The 19,580-nt window shown below is 35.9% G+C and overlaps 1 protein-coding gene across 5 annotated transcripts in view; it reads left to right on the forward strand.

Moving 5' to 3' along the window:
• The window catches only part of LOC145660563 (uncharacterized), a 385,653-nt gene that overhangs the window by 84,737 nt on the left and 281,336 nt on the right, over nucleotides 1-19,580 (forward strand). For 3 of the 5 annotated variants that reach the window (XR_014126832.1, XM_081725785.1, XM_081725787.1), the window contains exon 2: nucleotides 1,703-1,808. The exons of the other annotated variants lie outside the window; for them this stretch is intronic. Coding sequence is in view for 2 of the 3 variants with exons in the window: in XM_081725785.1 (XP_081581911.1) it covers nucleotides 1,703-1,808 (106 nt within the window). In the remaining variant the exon portion in view is untranslated. The remainder of the gene's footprint in view (nucleotides 1-1,702; nucleotides 1,809-19,580) is intronic. 5 annotated transcript variants of the gene reach the window in all.

Raw genomic sequence — 19,580 nt, forward strand, 5'->3', positions numbered from 1 at the left:
CCCGGTTTCTTTCTTAATTTAGTCTAGAAGTTATCTGAATCCTTTCGCATCACAAGAAGTCCACGAAGAGTATGTATGATATAACAACATTTAAACCAAACTTACTCTTGGAGTGTATTGAGTAGGCCTAATAACTTTCCCGATCATCTTTAAAGTTGATAAACGCTCTTCATTGTGCTCATAAAGTTACTTTATCAATTTTTATATTATGAACCATGTAGAGAGAATCTGGTGAGATCTAAGATTTGAGTGAACTATTGTTGCCTACGAGATTAGATAAATTTCTCGTCTCGTCTCGTGAGCGACACTAATCTTTATCACATTAGGCTTGTCTACTCAGCGGCGCAACCATGGGGGATCCATCGGGTCTGGACCCCCCAAATTCCTAAGTACTTTAAAATTACTTTTAATAATCCAGAATAATACGTGTTCAATATTACATAGATGTAGTGACTTGTTGTATTTCTCCCCCTCCCACCTTGGCAAAGCTTGGGAATTAGGATTTAGGATTTAGATTTCTGGGCTCTCGGCATCTTATGGCCATTTAGCCTGTCACGTTTGAGGAATGACGTCCCTCGACGAGCACACTATCCGGGGAAAGAGAAGGAAGAAAGGATTGGGGAAGCAAGGAATCGGCCTGAGACATATAAGTTAGGTACCACCCCGGTATTTGCCTGGTGCGATGAGGAAAACCCAGGAAAACCTCATTCAAGGTGGCTGACCTGAAAAAGCTGTTACACTTTTTCGACCGAGTGCCCCCACCGGGAATCGAACCCAGGCCCGCTCCCACCGAAGGCGAGAGCGTTAGCGACCGCAAAGCTTGGACCCTTTCCAACAAAAGTTTCTGGGTACGTGCCAGTGTCTACTAAACTCTTATATGTCATTCCAATACTATTAGTAGATGATTTTTGCTTGGACGTTCATGAGCATATGCAAATAGCACAATATGTCCATTTGTAATCCAAAATATCCATATACATGAAAGGGATGTACCGGACATCATTTGGAATTGGATATCCTATGTGGTGTTAAGAATAATATGGCATTGTGAAATTGATTAAGATTTTTTTTTTTTTTTTTTAAACTATGAACAACTACGAATTTCGTGATGCCTAAGAAGCTACAGATGAATGAATGTGTTTTAGAAATTGTGCGTGATTGGCTGTTCTGTACAAAAGCGTGTTATTGAATCAAATCCTTGTACTAATACTAAACAAGAACATCTAACTACTATACGAAACGTGTTTACACATTTACTGTTTTACTTCTGGTTGGAAAGTGAAATGTAGTATTTCGAATAACATTGAAGTATGAACAAGTTAACATTTAAAAGGAAAAGAAAGAAAGAAAGAAAGAAAAATCATTCGCTCGTTCATTCTTCCAGGTAGCCAATGTGAATGTCCCTGTTCTACATAGCTTGCTTGCTTTTTATAAAGTGTTCTTCCGACAACTCGATTGAGTTCAAGGATGAATGATGGCGGTTGTTCGGTGAGGAATAGAACTCACTTACTGCAGGTAAATAAATGACTGACTGACGGGATGACCCTGCGTTCTCAAGGGGAAATCACTGCATCACGACAGAGGAAGTGACAAACAAAGTGACTGCAAAAGAAAAAAAAAAAAAAAAAAAAAAAAAAAAAGATACGAGAAGCGCACGATTTGATTGCAAATCTAAAACACTTGCTTTTATCTTCCTTTTTAGACTTCCAAACCATGCGCAAGGATGGGAAGGCTTATAGAACAGGTGTGTCTATCCGTTCGTCTGTCAACAGGTATCGGAACAAAGATTATTAACCCTCTTTCAAACCGTAAGTAGAAATCAACCATTTCCGGTTTCAAGTGTGATAGCTATAAAACAAAATCGATTCAATGTCTCAAGAAAGATTCCATCTCCACCCTCATAGCTCTACTAAAACCGGAAGTGATAGAAATCCACTACAACCTCCGGTTTCAATTTGAACTTCTATAGAGCAAAACCGGTAAGAGATAGCGAGAATCGAGTTTTCGATATGGGTTCAGTGTCCTAAACATAAATTTTATCTCTTGATTCATACTAGAAATCCACTGCAACTTCCAGTTTCAATCTGAACCTGCATAGAGCAAATCCGGTAAGAGATAGCGAGAATCGGGTTTTCGGTTACAACGAGATTGTATATCTAACCTATAAATTACTTCCATTTTCTTGTAGTTATTTTGGGCAACGGCGCTTAAAAGTGCACGATTTGTTGATAAGAAGAAGAAAAAAATTGTAGAATATATGTTGATTTTATCAAGGATGTTATAAATAGAGGATCTGCCCATATGTATCTTCATCCTATTAAATCGATGAAGCCAAAAAACAGCCGAGCATCGGCACGTCTGATTGGTTACTCTCGTTTCTTCCATCGCCTGATTGGCTACTTTCGTTTCCGCCATGATTGTTGGCTCAACACATTGCGATCCTATTGGACGGAGTGGGCAGAGTAGGGGTGGCGAAACTGTGACGTATGGCTTCAGGATTTTGTTGTAAGGGCAGATCCTCTATTTTATAAGATCCTTGGATTTTATATAAATAATCATGGAATGCCAGTTGTTAAAAAGAAGATAGGTATTTGTCTTTTGTTGCTATGGCAACAGAATAATTATACATAAAATAAGAAGAATAAAAGTCAGAACCATTAAGATGTTTAATCGTATTTACCAATTTTTGTGATTCGAACTATGGGCTATAAATGTAACAAGTTGAAATAGAAAATTTAACGTTACACAGTGTGGACTCAATGGCCTAAACATGAGTTTTATCTGTCACTTTATCTCTGGATTCAAATTAGAATACTACAACTTTCAGTTCCAATGTTGATTTCAATAGAGCGAAAACGGTGATAGGAAGTTTAAAAAAAAAAGTTCAACTTCCGGTTTCAATCTGAACCTCCATAGAGTAAAACAAATAAAAAAGAGCGAGAAACGGCGTTTCGATATGAATTCAGTGTCCAAAACATAAATTTTATCTCTAAATTTACCTCGTGTTCCATACTAGAAAACCACTACAACTTCCGGTTTCAATCTGAACCTCCATAGAGCAAAATCGGTAAGAGATAACGAGAATCGACTTTTCGATGTGGATTCAGTGTCCTAAACATAAATTTTATCTCTAACTTTTATCTCTTGATCCATACTAGAAATCCACTACAACTTTCCGTGTCAATTTGAACCTTCATGGAGCAAGACTGGTAAGACATAGGTAGAATGGGCTTTTCAGTATGGATTTAGTGAGCTAAAAATAAATTTTATATCTAGCTTTATCTCTTGATTCAAGCTAGAAATCCACTGCAACTTTCGGTTTCAATCTGAACCCCCATAGAGCAAACCCGGTAAGAGCGAGAATCGGGTTTTCAGTGTGGATTTATTGTCCTAAACATAAGTTTCATCTCTAACTTTATCTCTTGATCTATACTAGAAATCAACTGCAACTTCCGGTTTCAATCTGAAGCTCAATAGAGCAAAACCAGTAAGAGATAACGAGAATCTAGGTTTCGATATGGATTTAGTGTCCTAAACATAAATTTGATTCAAACTAGAAATCCATTACAAATTCCAGTTTCAATCTGAACCTCCATAGAGCAAAACCGTGAAGAGATAGCGAAAATCGGCTTTTCGGTGTGAATTCAGTGTCCTAAACATAAGTTTTCATCTCTAACTTAATATATTGATTCAAACTAGAAATATACTACAACTTTTAGTTCCAATATTGATTCCAATAGCGCGAGAACGGCCATAGGAAACTTAAAAAAAAAAAAAAAAAAAAAAAAAAAAAAAAAAAAAACTATATAGGATTACAAGAAAAAAACCTCTTGTAATCCTATAGCTATATAATCCTATAAATCCTATAAGTTTTTCTTTTTTGTTTTTAAACTAAAATCGGACGTAGTAAAAGTTCGTAGAATTTTCGGCTTTACTATTGATTCCGATATAGTAATTAAATTGTAAGAAATAACGACAGTTTTTGATATGCATTGAGCGTCTGTAGAACCAAGGCCTCTTCTTATCCCTCTGTTACAACTGGAAATCCCAGATCTCTCAGTTTCCTCATTGAATTTCCATAGTTTAACACGTTGAATTTATCGTAGTTTAACACACTGGAACGAAGCTCACTTCTTTATTACTATTTTAGTCAATTCTTTTTTCAGTATAGCTACTTCATGACATGACACCTCTCGTCTCTCACGCCTAACCGTCTATGATTCTTTATGTCCTAACCATGGGCTTGCTTCTTCTTGACGTCAATGCAGGGTACTTTTCCATTCAGTTTCCGTAAATAACTCTATTAGATACGTATCGAGTTGTGTGACACTTTGTTTTGATTCTTCCTCCCTTTCTCGATCAGTCAAGTATGATGATAATGCGCATGAATCGTGTATTTTGTTTGCAAACCTGTTCTGCTACTTACTCCTCTCGTAGGCTTTGGCTATGCAAACAAGTGTGAGTAAAGAAAAATGATGCGATACATGGACTTTCCGCGGAGATCTTTCTCTTCTGTATCACTTTTTTCCTGAAGATTATTTTTAGCATTGCCTAGCATAGTCCAATCTATGACTATATAAAATAATTAACCGAAGTGCCCTTTGTATATCCAGCAGAAAATACATGAAGGGGATACAACCCTCTAACTTCTGGCTTCTGCAACTTGAAGTTTTAAATTTACTGGAGTTCCAGAAATCACCCACTCCAAAGTTGTTTTTCAATATAGCGAGTAAAGAAAAAAGTATCACCTACCCTGTGTTCACCATATCAAATTTCGTGCCCTTATGTTCAAATTTCAGAACAACAACAACAAAATCAGTAATATTCTTCTTCTGAGTGAAATTTCGAGAATTCATGTAGGTGAAATATATACAGTGTGTTTCAAAACAACACTGGCAACGTTTGGGAGGTAATTCCTGACACCGAGATAAGACATAAAACGTGGGTGCACAAATGCTTCCTTTCAGAGTTATAGGTTGTCGAAAACATGAAAAAATGAACTTTAAAGGTCCATAACTCCAAAGCTATGAGACTTACGTAGTATGAGACTTACGTAGTATGAGACTTATGTAGTAAGTTGGGTTAAGATCTCACTTAGAAAATATTATGTGCGCTATCCAAAAATAATGTTTCAGAATCCTAAGGCACTCAAGCAACAATGTTTATCGGGGAAGTTTCGCTATGGGCATATAGTTTGAAGTATTCACCAACTGCCTCTATAAAAATTGTTGCAGAAGTACCGCAGGATTCTGAAACATGGATATTTGGATAGGGCGTACACTACTTCCTAAATAAAGTCTTCACCAGTAGGTCCCATAGTATTGGAGCTATGGAACTTTAAAGTACATGTTTTCATGTATTTGGTAGGCTATAACTCCGAAAGGAAGCATTTGTGCACCTAAGTTGGTCTATACTTGTTGTTTTATCTTGGTGACAGGAATCACCTTCCAAACGTTGCTGTTTTAAAACGCCCTGTATATTCCTATTTGTAAACTAAGACATCCTCAGACACCAAATTTGTTATATTTACAGTACATCCAAAAGTTTAGAAAAACATATGGAAATAGTCAAATTCTCCTACCCTTTTGTACACATGAGGATTTGTCTCACCCATATTATTTTGTTTATCTGAATAGGATCTACTCTCTCTCTCTCTCTCTCTCTCTCTCTCTCTCTCTCTCTATCTATCTATCTATCTATCTATCTATCTATCTATCTATCTATCTAATATTTGAACATTTTTCTTTTCACTAAATGGTATGTAGATTATATACAGAATTTGTACTTTTTGTGTGGCACACTGATACACAAATGGGTGATGATTGGTTTTATTACTTGTATATGTGCGTGATCAACTGTTTACATGGTTGCTTGGATCTAGTTTGCGTGAAATCACCAAACCTTCGACTTGTTTCATTGCAAAGGCATGGATGGATTTTATCTGACCTTCGTTGCTTATGTTTTCTTGTTATTATTATTATTACTACTATTGCTGTTGTTATTTCTTTTTTAAAAAAAGAAAGATAATGTAATAGCTAGTGTACTTTCGCATTTCCTACTAATCAGTTAAAGAACACTTGAAAAGGAATGCAGTTGAGATACAGGAAATAAACATTTAAGTTCCAAGTAAAGAGAAATATTTACAGTCTTTTCAAAACATTGTAGTATACGTATTTTATGTGTAAGTTTATTTGCAGTTTATGTATAATAACAAGGTTTAGATCAGTCGTTCTAAACATGGGCGTTAATCACTCTCAGGGAGTGTTCTCGTTTACGAAGGGAGTGCTGGAATAAAAACGGGCAATTGCGGGATGATACGACTATTTACGGGGCGTTTGAGATTTTATGACCTGTTAACTTTTTTCTTATTATTGGACGACAGCCATTATGCATTTTACACATTATCAAAAGTTCAGACTTTTATATAAATAATGACATGGATTCTTCGAGACTGATTTTAACAACGAACCGATTTCTGGTTCTTAGGTTGCGCCGTGCAGGGGTATAATGCTCGAAAAGGTTGAAAACTACAGGTTTAAAACACAGAAAGCAACACTGTTGAACATGCGCAGCGCACTAAGTGTCTGTTTGAAAGCACTTCGATTCAGAATAATGCAATTGTAAATATACACAGGGCCATTCCTTTGAATTCAGGCTCGTGGAGTAAAAAAATAAATAGTGCGTCCAATGACGGAGGCGAGAATTGTATAGCCATCGTGAATAAATTATTTTACTCGAACTTTTTCGTATCAATGATGATAATATTCCACTATAAGTTTACTTTTCGACATTACTAGTGGGATGCAGTTAAAAAAAAAAAAAAAAAAAAAAAGAGTGGCTTACAACATGGTGAATCATTATCCTGAATACTTTCAATCCCAAGAACAAATTAGTGCAATCTCGGGTGACCTATCCCATCCATAGGACAGCCATATATATATAGTGGCGGATCCAGGATATGATCAAAGAGGGGCTAAACCATAGTTTGCAGCTTTATCCAGTGTAAAACAGAATTGAAGTCCATTTTATCCAGTATATACCTGTGGGTCAAGGGATAGCCCCTAATAGCCCCCCTTGGATCCGCCCTTATGCATATATATATATATAATTTTAGCCTTATGTTCCACACTGGGAAGATTACTGAACAGGCGCATACTGAACAGGCAGCTGGAAACTGACATATAAGAGATGTTGAAGATCAATTTGGATCTCGAAAAAAAAAAAAAAAAAAAAAGGAACCAGAGATGCTATTGGGTTGATGAGAATTATATCAGAATGAATTCTTGATGTAAAGGAAGAGTTGTGTTTGGGCTTCATTCATTGGCTTTCGACCGCGTCAATTGGATCAAAATTCTGAAAATACCTAAAGAAAGAGAGACCGTCGACTCATTCGCAACCTGCGTAAGACAACAAGTGAAGTTACGCTTGAATGAAGAAGAAACCAATAGTGTGGAAATTGGAAGAATGTAGTATATCACACAAGAATGGAGTATATCACACCAATTATTCAACATTTACAGTGAATGTTTAATGAAGGAAACATTAATGGGAATAGGAGATTTCAGGATTGGAAGGCAGATCATTAATAAGGTCAGGTATGCAGATGGTACACGGTTATTATAGTTAGATCTGAAAAAGGACTACAGGACAAAATAGTTGACATTCGTAAACAATATGAAATCGAAATCAGCGTCGAAAAATCAAAATTTATCAGAATATCCCGTGGAAATACGGTCTTACGGGTCAGAGTAGAACAAAGAGAAGAGGTCGACCATTCAAATATCTGGAAAGTGTTTTGACGAGAGACATTTATTGCACCAAAGAGATCAGGTCAAGAATTGTCTCGTTGAACAAAGGGGCATTCAACAAGAAAAGATCACTCTTAATTAGCAAGCTTAAGGAATTTGACTTAGGAAGAAACTGGTGAAGTGCTATATATGAAGTATTTCACTGTACGGTTCCGAGACTTGGAATTTACGGAAATTGGAGAAGAAATATTTAGAGAGCATAGGAATGGAGTGTTGGAGGAAGATGGAGAAGATAAAATGGACAGAGATAGATTGACTAACAAAGATGTTTTAAAGCGGGTAGGAAAGAAGAAGGCGTTTTAGCCAGCATCCTTCATAAGAAGGCCAATTGGATTGGATATATCTTTCGAAGAAATTGTCTTCTTCATACCGCCATAGAAGAAAATACAGAAAAAAGCGAAGGAGCAGGAAGAAGAACCCAACTGACCGATGATTTGAAAAACAAGAAAATATTGGAAGTTAAAAGAGGAAGCTAAAGATCGAGAAAGGTGGAAAAAATTTCCAGCCCCAAACCTTAAAAAATGAATAAATAAATAAATAAAAGTCCCAGGATCTACTAACAGGCAGAATACTGCTAACATATGCAGTGTGGTTCCTTTGTAATAGATAAGAGCGTCAAGCACGATCTAATTTACTAGTTTATTGATGTATTTTAAGTACAAGTATTTCTTGATTTCAGTATTAATTTAATCACTGGATTGTTTTTACTGGTTTCCAGGGGAAATATTTTGCGAAATGTTTAATTAGATAAAATTTGCTAAACGTTTTAATTAATTAAATGTTTCGTTAATAACAGTTTAAAGAGTTATTTGTTAGCAAACAGTTTGCAAAACACTTAATAACTTTTTGTTTATTAAATGTCTATAGATGGATGTTTATTATGTTAAAAGTTTAATCCATAAGCGTTCTGTTCTGATTCTGAACTCTGTGACCTTAGATGCTGAAAATATGCATGACGTTTCTAATTTCACTTTTGCTTTGATCCAGTGGATATATTACTAGCATCCAGTTTTAGTACAATTATTATACCTATATTTATAGTGTTGAAAGGTTTCAGGAAAGAGTTCTGAACCACTGTAATTTGTTGGATGCTTTCTCACCAGGAATCGTATGCGGGACCTCATGCAACAAACACACACGCTCTAGTAGGGATGCGTTCGAGTCGAGTCGAGACAGAATTTTCCTGACAAAATTCGAGTCGAGACACAGCTCTTCCAATAGAAAAATATATATTTTTCGAGTCGAGGCATCACTTTTACGGCACATTTTCGAGTCGAGACAGTCTCAAATCTTGTCTCGTGCGCATCCCTACGCTCTAGCACTGGAGAAGGAAAGTATCTTTCTGCTTATCAGTCTTTAGTTTTGTTTTGATTGTCCCATTCTTTCTTTTCTAATTATCTTTCTTTTATCATTTCGTTGTACCGATTGTTCCAATGAATTGATTGGCAACGTTGCTTCCTTCTCTTTGATTTGTCATTGAGAGTGAATTCGAAAAACTTTTTAAAAAGAGCAGAAATACAATAGTGTCCTTTCACGTTTGCTAAAGGTGAGGTAAAACTGCTCAAACTCAAGGGGGGATGGATATTACCACCCCCTGTCATGTAAATGACGACCCAGAATGAAGAAAATATTGCATATATATATATATATAAAGATCATATTTGGAAGTAAAGATTATGATCAGAGGTCATTTCGTCGCTGGAATCACTACACCCCTCGATGTTTTTAAATTCAGCTGAATACAGCTGATCAGCTGAACTCCCTTTCTGTGATCTTTCCATGGGATACAAGAGAACAGTTCACGCTGTTGGAGATATCTATCTGTCTCGAGGTGTTGACCTATTTTGCTAATCCTTCTCTCAGGTAAGAACACTTACTGGACTGTGTAAATAAAAAGAAAAAATGCAAACAAAAATATACATCTGGAATTCTGAATCCATTCATACATTGAACTGAGCTCTCTTTTCTCTTGTTCTAAGCCATACTTTTCCCGCTGAGCTTATTGCATAGATAGGTTCTTCTACGCCCCTAAAGGGTTGTGGCACGTATTGAGCCGGAAGTTTTACATTCTTATTATTATTAAACACCGGATAAGGGAGCATAGTGTGGAACAAAAATTACTTTGATGTGTGTCACAAGTTTGGAGGGAGGTTCTATTTTTACATTGTAACTTTCCCAAGATGTGTCAAAAGCATTGAAGCAAAAGGTTGAAGCGGCAAAGGTCAAAAAAGAAGGTTTGTGTGTAGTATAGCGCTCCTTGAAACTAAGTTATTTCGGCATATCATAAGCGCCACCTAGGCAGAGTTGGTCTAAATCGAGTAATCAGACAAAGAGATCCTGGGAGACTGCAGGAGTTCTTTGAATAATCAAGTTTGTGGAAATCACAGTATGCCGACTCCACATCAATTGTACGTTTGGGCAGAGTGAAACTAGCAGCTGGAACTCGGCGAATGGTAACCACAATATTTTACAGTAGCCTGACGAGAACGAAAGAGAGCATATTGTGTACAGTCTTGTCTAAAAAATTCTGGTAACCAAAACTCTAACCATGAGTTGAATTTAATCAAGGAAGCGTGAATTATCTTTGGGTGTTCAAATACTTTTTTTCGATTTATATTTAGGATAATATAGACTTTTAAAGAGTGGTGGTAGGCCAGTAAAAAAAAAAAAAAAAAAAAAAAAAAAAAAAAAAAAAAAAACTGGCAAGGGAAGATATTTCGAACGTAAAAATCTCTGCTTATTTACATGCAGGAGAGAGCTGTCTTGCTTTAATTTGATTGGAATGGTAGCAGTTTTTTTTTTTCAAAGCTCCCTTTTCCAGCACTAAAACTATATGGGATGGAAATACAGCTTAAAGTGGGTCAGAACGACTACGAGTATTTGGGTTGGTACAAGAAGAAAGCATTCTCCACCATACCCACGAACCAAACCCGGGAGAACGAATTCTTCTAGAACAGAAAGCAAATACTTTAGCCAGTTGGCCATGAAGAGGCATGGACGTGTCTTCGGAAAGTCTACTGAGAGAGAGGGTAAAGCCCGCCGTACATAGACAAGGAACAGGGCAACCAAACCGAGGTTCTGTACTGTGAGCAATACACCAAAGCCTTGTACCACATATTCGTTCAGACACGTGTTAGATAAAGGTCTCTCCAGTGTGATTGAGACAGCCAATGCACTCAGGTCTCTCCTTCGTATTCTCTCCTACCTACCTCTGCCTTGGCTTGGCTGGCCTTCCTCTTGTCAATAAGCACCCGGCTTAAGGATTTTCGCTAAGCTGACTCCCACTTTTTTGAGTTATAATTAATTACTTTAAGAAAAAATATACAAAATGGGCCAGATAGAATCTACAAAATGCTGTTAGAAGAAGTTATAAGCGTTTTCAAGGCTTTTCATATGGTATAAATTTTAAAGGTTCGTGTGGTGTAAAGGATTTGATATAACAAACATTTAAGCCACAATTCTTGTCGGAGTACATTGTAATGACTTGCCAACCTATAAAAGGTGATAAATACTCTTCATTGTGTTCATACAATCACGTTATCAATTTATAAGTTTTGATGTGATATAACAAACATTTAGGGCATTATACTTGTAGGAATATATTGTGTATTGTGAAAAATTTCTCTCTCGTGGTCAACACTATTCGGCATAACATACATAGCTTGGGATCGAACCAGGGAATCCTCGTACCAGACGTCAGTAGCTACCTCTACCACTGAGCCAGCTACTGAAAATGATGTTCCTAACTGGAATCGAACCAGAACCTCGAAATCAAAGACACTTGAGATCATAGGCGGCGCTAGGATTATGGTAATGTGGGTGCAGGCGGGTTACATGCACAGGACCGACACGGCATAGGATCGACACGGCATAGGATCGACACGGCGTAGGATCGACACGGCATAGGATCGACACGGCACAGAACCGAAACGGCACAGGATCGACACGGCATAGGATCGACAGCAGAACTTTCATACGATCGAAATAATAAAAAATACATTATTTTATAATTACGCAATATTAAGTAACAATTATTTTCTCAAGGATATATAGGAGAGAACCGTCATACGATCGAAACGGCATAGGAACGAAACGGCGTAGGATCGACACGGCATAGGATCGACACGGCACAGGGCCGACACGGCATAGGACCGAAACGGCACAGGATCGACACGGCACAGGACCGAAACGGCATAGGATCGACACGGCACAGGATCGACACGGCACAGGATCGACACTCTGTAGGGTGGTCAACACTTTCTGAAAATATCAATATCGCATATCCCTCACCTTGAATTTGTGGATATAAAAAATTGTAAGGATAAATAATTCTAAATGGTCTATTTTTAAAAAAAATATATATATATATATATATATATATATATATATATATATATATATATATATATATATATATACAAATTGTATAAAAATATTGTGCGTAATATATCCATGCCGTAATAAATACACCTTTAATTTTGTGATATTAAAAAAAAATACGCTAAATAACTCCAATAGTTGATTCGAGGTTTTCAATACCGAATAAATAATATTATTTGTCTGATATTTTTATAATGCTGTAATTTTTTATGTATACTAAGTTGAAGTATGTACATGTAACTGCAATTTTAAAACTGTAGGCTTAGAATTTGCGTTTGGATTTTTTTTTTTTTAAGCGAAGCAATGCACCTATGTTAAGTTGCCTCCTTTCAAATTTCGAATTGAAATCGGAAGCCAATCGTTTGTTTTTCGTTTGTTATTGACTTTTTTGAAGAAAAATAGTAAAAATCGTATCTTTCTTAAAACATAAAGAGATGTTTACAAAATAAAGTTGGTATATGGCCAAATTTACCCTTGTTCCTCCACTTAAAATTTTGATTGAAAATCAAATTCAATTGTTTGATATGCGTATGCTACTAATTATTTTGAAAAAGAATAGTCTGTTTCGAAAAACATAAAGAGTCTTTTCAAGAGAAATGGGTGATGGAATTTCATATTGGCTCCACTTTAAAGTCTCGAATCAAAACCGAAGCCAAGCGTTTCTTATTGGTTGATTTTAAGAGCAAATCGCTTGTTTCGAAAAAATAGAGAAAGAGATTTACAAAATAAATTTAGAATGTGATCAAATTCAATCTGATTCCTTTACTTACAAATTTCGATTCAAGACCAAAATCAATCGTTTGATATGGATTTGTTGTTGCTTGTTTGGAAGAAAAGTAATTTGATTCGAAAAACATAAGAATATAATTAAGAAATAATGTTGATGAAGGTGATTTGTTTCGGGGCGGTTTGCTTATTTTGAAGAAAAAATCACTTGTTTCAAAACAACCAGTAAAATATATCTATTTCCAGGATACATTTGGTGGTCAACTTCATACTGTTTTTTCTGCTTTTAAATATCGATTCAATACTCAAGCTAATAACATGTTTTCCTTTCTTATTGATTGGTTTGAAGAGGAAATAGTTTGTTTTGAAAATTATTAAGAGTCATTTACAAAATAAGGTTGGGTGGGCCAACTTTTTGGTGGTATTTCAAATTTCGATTTAAAATCAAACTCAATCATTTATTTTTCGTTCGTTATTGATTGTTTTGAAGAAAAACTAAGAACCATTAAAGAAATTTTTATAGTAAAGGTGGTCACCTTCACAGGGTTCCTGCACTTCAAATTTCGTTCAAAGCATAAAACGGTTAAAATAATAAGATAAACACAATCAGTACTCTACGCAAATGTTTAGGGGGTTCAGGGGCTTTAGGAACACAAGTTTATAAAATATATCAAGTGTTTATATATATAAACGTGCTAATATGATAAACGTGCTTAATTTTGCATAATACCTTGCTCAAGGGGGGTTTCAAAGTCCTTAATCCCTTTACTTCAGTACGCCACTAAACATCAATTATAAGTCATTCGTTATCCAAATTGTACTTCTTGTACTGATTCAATCCTTAATTTTAAAGTTCAAAATTATATGAGCACTTATTATGCTATTGGAAAAGAGCACATATTTTACGACAGTGCAAGGTAGTTTCTTGTTTTAACAATTGAAAGAAAGGAAAACACCAATAAAAGTAATAATAATACCTGACACGAATTCCGATAGTAAATCATATTTTATTATCTTATTTGAAACTTTGAGAAAATTGAAGCTCTACACCGAATACAAATTGGATAATAAGCAATGCTTTATAATTGCTTGATAAATTTCAAATTGAGAACAAAGAGAGTGATACTGTTTAAAAGAAAGATTGGATAAAAACAAGAATTTTAGGAATGATCTAAAAAATGGATCAAAGTATTATGATCTTGGCTAATATTAATTTTTGGATCAGTTACCATAAAATATTCGAACGGTCTCTAAATCGAGTTTTCTCCAGATATGTAGTTTTCCAGGTATAAGGAGTACAAGAAAAATTTCGATTAATTAAATATTTTGGATTTTTTTTATAACGGGCCACAAAATTTTTGGACGGTCCCTAAATCGACTTTTCATATTTTTTACGCAATAAGCATATCTCACTGAGTTAAGTGATATCTTGGGTTGGGTTACACTATATGTAGTTCTCCATATATAAGACATACAATAAAATTATTGATTGAATGAAATATATTGGACTTTTTGGATCAGGGGCTACAAACGTTTGGACGGTCCCTAAATCAAGGTTTCGTATTACTTTCGGAATAAGCACATCATGCTGAGTTAAGTGATAGTTTTGGTTTGGCTGCACTATATGTAGTTCTTCAGATGTAAGACGTACAAGATTTTTTTTTTATTGAATGAAATATATTAGATTTTTTGGATCAAGGGCAACAGAATTTTTGAATGGCCTCTAAATCGAGCTTTCGTTTTATTCAGGCACTAAGCACATCATACTGAGTTCAGTCATAGTTTAGGTTTGGGTACACTATATGTTGTTCTCCAGATATAAAGCCTACAAGAAATTTATTGTCTGAAATATATTGGATCTTTTGATCCAATAATAGTCCTTCATCCTCCATTTATACATTAAGAAGTAACAGTATAACGTGTACATTACGTGATACACTTTGTATTTTATGGTGTGATGTTTAATAATAAATTATTAACAGAATACCCGTTCTTCGCACGGGGAGAATAGTTTCATTTTGAGCATAAAGGGCAATGGAATCTGAGTATGGATTTAAACTGCATCGGGAGTGTTACTGTTCGTCTGAGTGACTCCAAATACTATTTCATCGACACTAATATCGGTATTATTTTTAATCATTATATATATAGTGTGTAACTTCATTAATGTAATGAACGTCTGGAGGTGATTCCTGGACTCGGAAGAAGAATTTAAATGAAACGAAGTCTTTAGCTTATCATAATTATAACTTCTATGCCAATAGTAACGGATGATCAATCAACGGCTTCCTGTTCAACTTAAGAGTGTGTAAAAATGAGAAAAAAATAACTTTGATCCAGAGTAGGTTTATAACGACTGTGCATAAGACAGTCAGGGGCAAAAGATCATGTACGATGAACTAGAGTATAACGGATTCTTCACATAACAACAGTGATTTCCACAAATTATGTGAATATAATTTGAGCCAAAATAAACTAGATTAAAGGATTTCCTCCCCGTAATGCGTAAATTCGTGGAAGATAATAACTACGAGTACAGAAGGAATGAAACTCGACGATACTCAAGGTTTTGCGCGTGTTGCACAAGGAAAGAAAGAAATACAATTTCAAATTATCGATTTATTCTGTTTCGGAGAAGGTAGGATAACTGAAATACTCAGAGGTACCTTGTACAGTATTTGTGCAATGCAGTATGTGTACACGAGACAGCTATGAAGAATAACAGTTGACAGTCTGATATTGTCGACCGTTGACCGCATTGCAAAGATGACATCGGCGAAGCAAATTTTTCCGCGTGTGATCAAGCACATCTGAAATTTCGTAGATGATTGCCGTCGACTGTCGTGGCCGGAGTTTCATACGTATCCCCGAAATAAAAAATCAAGCAGCGTGAGGTAGAATGAACGAGGTTGTCATAACACAGGTTTTTCTCTCCCAATCTGGGAATGTTTCATTTAGGTAAGTCTGCATATTCCTGTCAAAATGTGCAGGTGTACTATCATACTGAAATCACATCTGCTGTCTTATCTTCAAGGGCACATGTTCTATCAATTTTGGGAGAAAATTACGTAAAAATAAAAGATACGTACTCCCACACAGGCAGACCGATAATAAATAAGTTCCTACCACAAAATTATCCACCACACCACACCAAATTTCTGCTGCTGATCGTTTACTAGAGTTGCATGTGGGTTTTTACGCCATACACATGATAGTTTCAAGACGGTTTTGATCATTCGACGTACGCTGTCTTCAAGTTCAGCTGTCCATATGGGGCTATTTCCTCCGATTTCACGTACGAGAAACCGAAGGGACCCCTCTCTCGAAGTCGAATATGGAGGCGTGGAAAAATACAAGGAAAGTTACTCTCTTTTGAGGGCGACGGTCACGATATAAACGCCTCACTTCTGGGCTATTGCCCTTTGCTACTCCATAAATGAGTTGCATATCTGCCAGCTCGTGGACAGGGTAATCTTCCATCGCGCAGGCGTGTACAGGTTAACACAATCAATTTTACTTAAACACCAACGTCTACACTTTTACACGACCTTAAATACCTGGACACAACCCTCTACCGTTGAACACAACATTTCCCATCCTGTTATACAGCAATTTCACGTGTAACAGTAGAGCATCTGACTATGTATATCACTCACAAGTTGCGTAGATGCTTATTACAACTCAGCCATGCTAACTGAAGCCATTCCACAATAAAACTTCAAGACAGCCTTCTGTAAGCCACTCGCAATTGGCACACAAGGGACGATAGTTCCGTAGGTATTCCTCCGTGTAGGTATTCCATACAGCTCTAAGGTATGTACATTAGAATGTCGAAAAAAGACTATCCTTTTTTTTAAAATGTACTTTCAACGAGCTTCCTTTGAGAAAATTTCTCCGGCAATGATAAAATCAAAATGTAAGTGGTCTACACTAGGATAGTATTTTGGTATATTCACAATAGCAATGAAGTTTTTCATAGCTCAAGGAAAAGTTGAGGTTTGCCAACTCGAAGGAAGGGGAAAACGCCATCAAAAGTATTCCTGGGAGAAGATTCATCTAACGGATAAATCAAGTATACTATTCCAGCGCACTTCTTGGTATCGTTATGCAACGTGTACAACATCCCTTGTTTCTCCACTTTTGTTGCTTCTGTGCACAGAAGTACCATATTCCACGGAATTACATATTACGAGGAAGAAACCGTTTAATGCAGCTTACTTTTGCCCCATATCTATTCACACAATATTTGGAATCCCTGGGTCATGTGGAGAATTCCTTGTACACTCGTTCATCACATATGATCTTTGGATTTTTCGATGTTATATTTATTTACATGCCGCCTGACTGTCCTATGCACAGTCGTTTTAAACCTAATCTGGATCAAAGTTATTTTTCCTTTTTCACACACTCTTGGACAGGAAGCCGTTCATTTATCATCCGTTACCATTAGCCTAGAAGATATAAGTGTGATACGTTAAAGACTTCGTTCCATTTAAAATCTTCTTCCGAGACGTCATTATGTACTGAGACAAAATAGATGAATCACACATGTGTATCTCTCTTTCTTTCGAATTCTGAGTGTTCTTCTAACTTGAACGATGCACTATTATTTTTTAATGTTAAATCTTGTACTTGATTGATCATTTCTTCATTCAACGTTTGATAAAATACTCAAAGGAATACTCCAGTTTCTTTGGAAGTCATCCTTGGATCGTCACTGTACACTAATCGAATCTACGACTAAAAACAATGGACATTCTTTTGCCCGACTTCAATCCGACGTTTTGTTCATGAGTTATGGCGGTTTATACATTTTTCCGACAAATTTTCGGGTGTTACACCCAGGTTGTTGTATAGTTTTTGTTTTATTTCGGTGTCAGGAATCACCTAACGACGTTTGTTATATTAATTAAGTTACACCCTATATATATACGGGCGCCATTTTATGTATTAAAAAAACCAAATTTGTTTAGTAACGTCAATAGCTAAACTATGTAAACGTATTTACTAGAGAAACACTTTTTAGTTCTTGTAATAATTTTCTCTCAAACAAACTGAAGGTAAATATATACCAATAAATCAATACAGCTATATTTTAGAAAATGAAATGAAATCTTTGAGTTTTACGTCTCACGGTTATGCCGGTTAGGCTGAAGGAGACGGTGATTATGAGAAATGAATGAAATGGTGGAATGAAGAAAGTGGGAGGAAACGGGAGAACCCCGAGAATATCCACGCACACGGCGTTTATCGACCACAAAGTTCACTTGGCGGGAGCAGGGTTTGAACCCGAGACCCCATGCACCAGGGGTGAACGCTCTACCACTGACCCACCGCGGCTCCAGCTATATTTTAGAAATACAATAGGCACTGATTTTTCGAAGACTGCTCTAATACATAGGAACAATCAAATTTGTAAATAGAGAGTTTTCTTTTTAAATAAAACAAACTGAATTGCTTAAACTGCGCTATATCGATTGGTTTCAGCATCTGATTTTTTAAAAATAAATAATTAGCAGCACGAAAAATTCCTATATTATCTTCGAAAATAGACCTACATGTTAATTGCTTTACTGGCTTTATACATTTTTTTTTGAAAAAGTGATTGTAGGGGAAGATGGGGCTAGTTGCAACAATTTTCAGGTCTGTTTTTTTACTCGAAAATTATTATAGATATAAAAACTATATTGAGTGTACTAAAAGGTACATGCCTTAACTACATACCATAAAAAGAGAAGTGCAAAACATCGAACGGCAGTTTTGATAGCATCCACTTTTTGAACTAAGTCCGACTGTTGACACTTGCCCCACCCATGGGGTAAATTGCAACATCATCTGGGGTAAGTTGCAACAATCGGACTTGATTCAGAAATTTAATGCTATCAAATCTACAGCTTGAACATCGCTTCACTCATTTTCACTGTGGCAGTCAATGTCTATAAACTATACAGATGTAGTACGGATTTCTCTCGGAACACGACCAATGAGACCACTTCTCACAACATAAACACTGTACCTTGTCTTCTTCTGTATCCTGTTCTTCGTACGGTTCTTCAGAAACCAAACAGACGACTTGAGAATAAATTCTTCTCAGCTGATGATTTTACGTTTTCGGTTGCTTTTAGATGCTTCTTTTTCATTTCGAAAGTACTTTTTGCTAGAGTGTCTGTGAGAATAGCACATCTCTTCCTTTTCCGAGCTGTCAGTTTTCTAGTTCCAGATTTTGGATAGAACCATACATGTTCAGGAGATCATCTGAAGGATTCTACACTATCTTCTTAGATGCATTTGCAGGTGATCCATGAAGCTCACTTTGACCTGCAGTCTGAAGTTCTAACTGAGAAGATGAAAGGAAACAACTACTACTGGGCACTGCAAGCAATAAGCCATCACTGTTGTCCTATAATAATAATAATAATAATAATAATAATAATAATAATAATAATAATAATAATAATAATAATAATAATAATAATAATAATCGACAGGCCATTTGTCTATAATGACAATTTAAAACTTTATTTTTAAAGAAAGAAATGATTAAAAAGCATTCTATTAAGTATCTAAATCTCATAAGTATTAATGTATGCAGGTTAATATCTGAGTAATAAAGCTATCATTATTAATTTCCTGTGTATAGTATCCTAATTTGTAGTTTGTCCAGTT

Source organism: Thermobia domestica, chromosome 9, assembly GCF_964235325.1.
Source record: "Thermobia domestica chromosome 9, izTheDome1.hap1.1, whole genome shotgun sequence".
NCBI lineage: Eukaryota > Metazoa > Arthropoda > Insecta > Zygentoma > Lepismatidae > Thermobia > Thermobia domestica.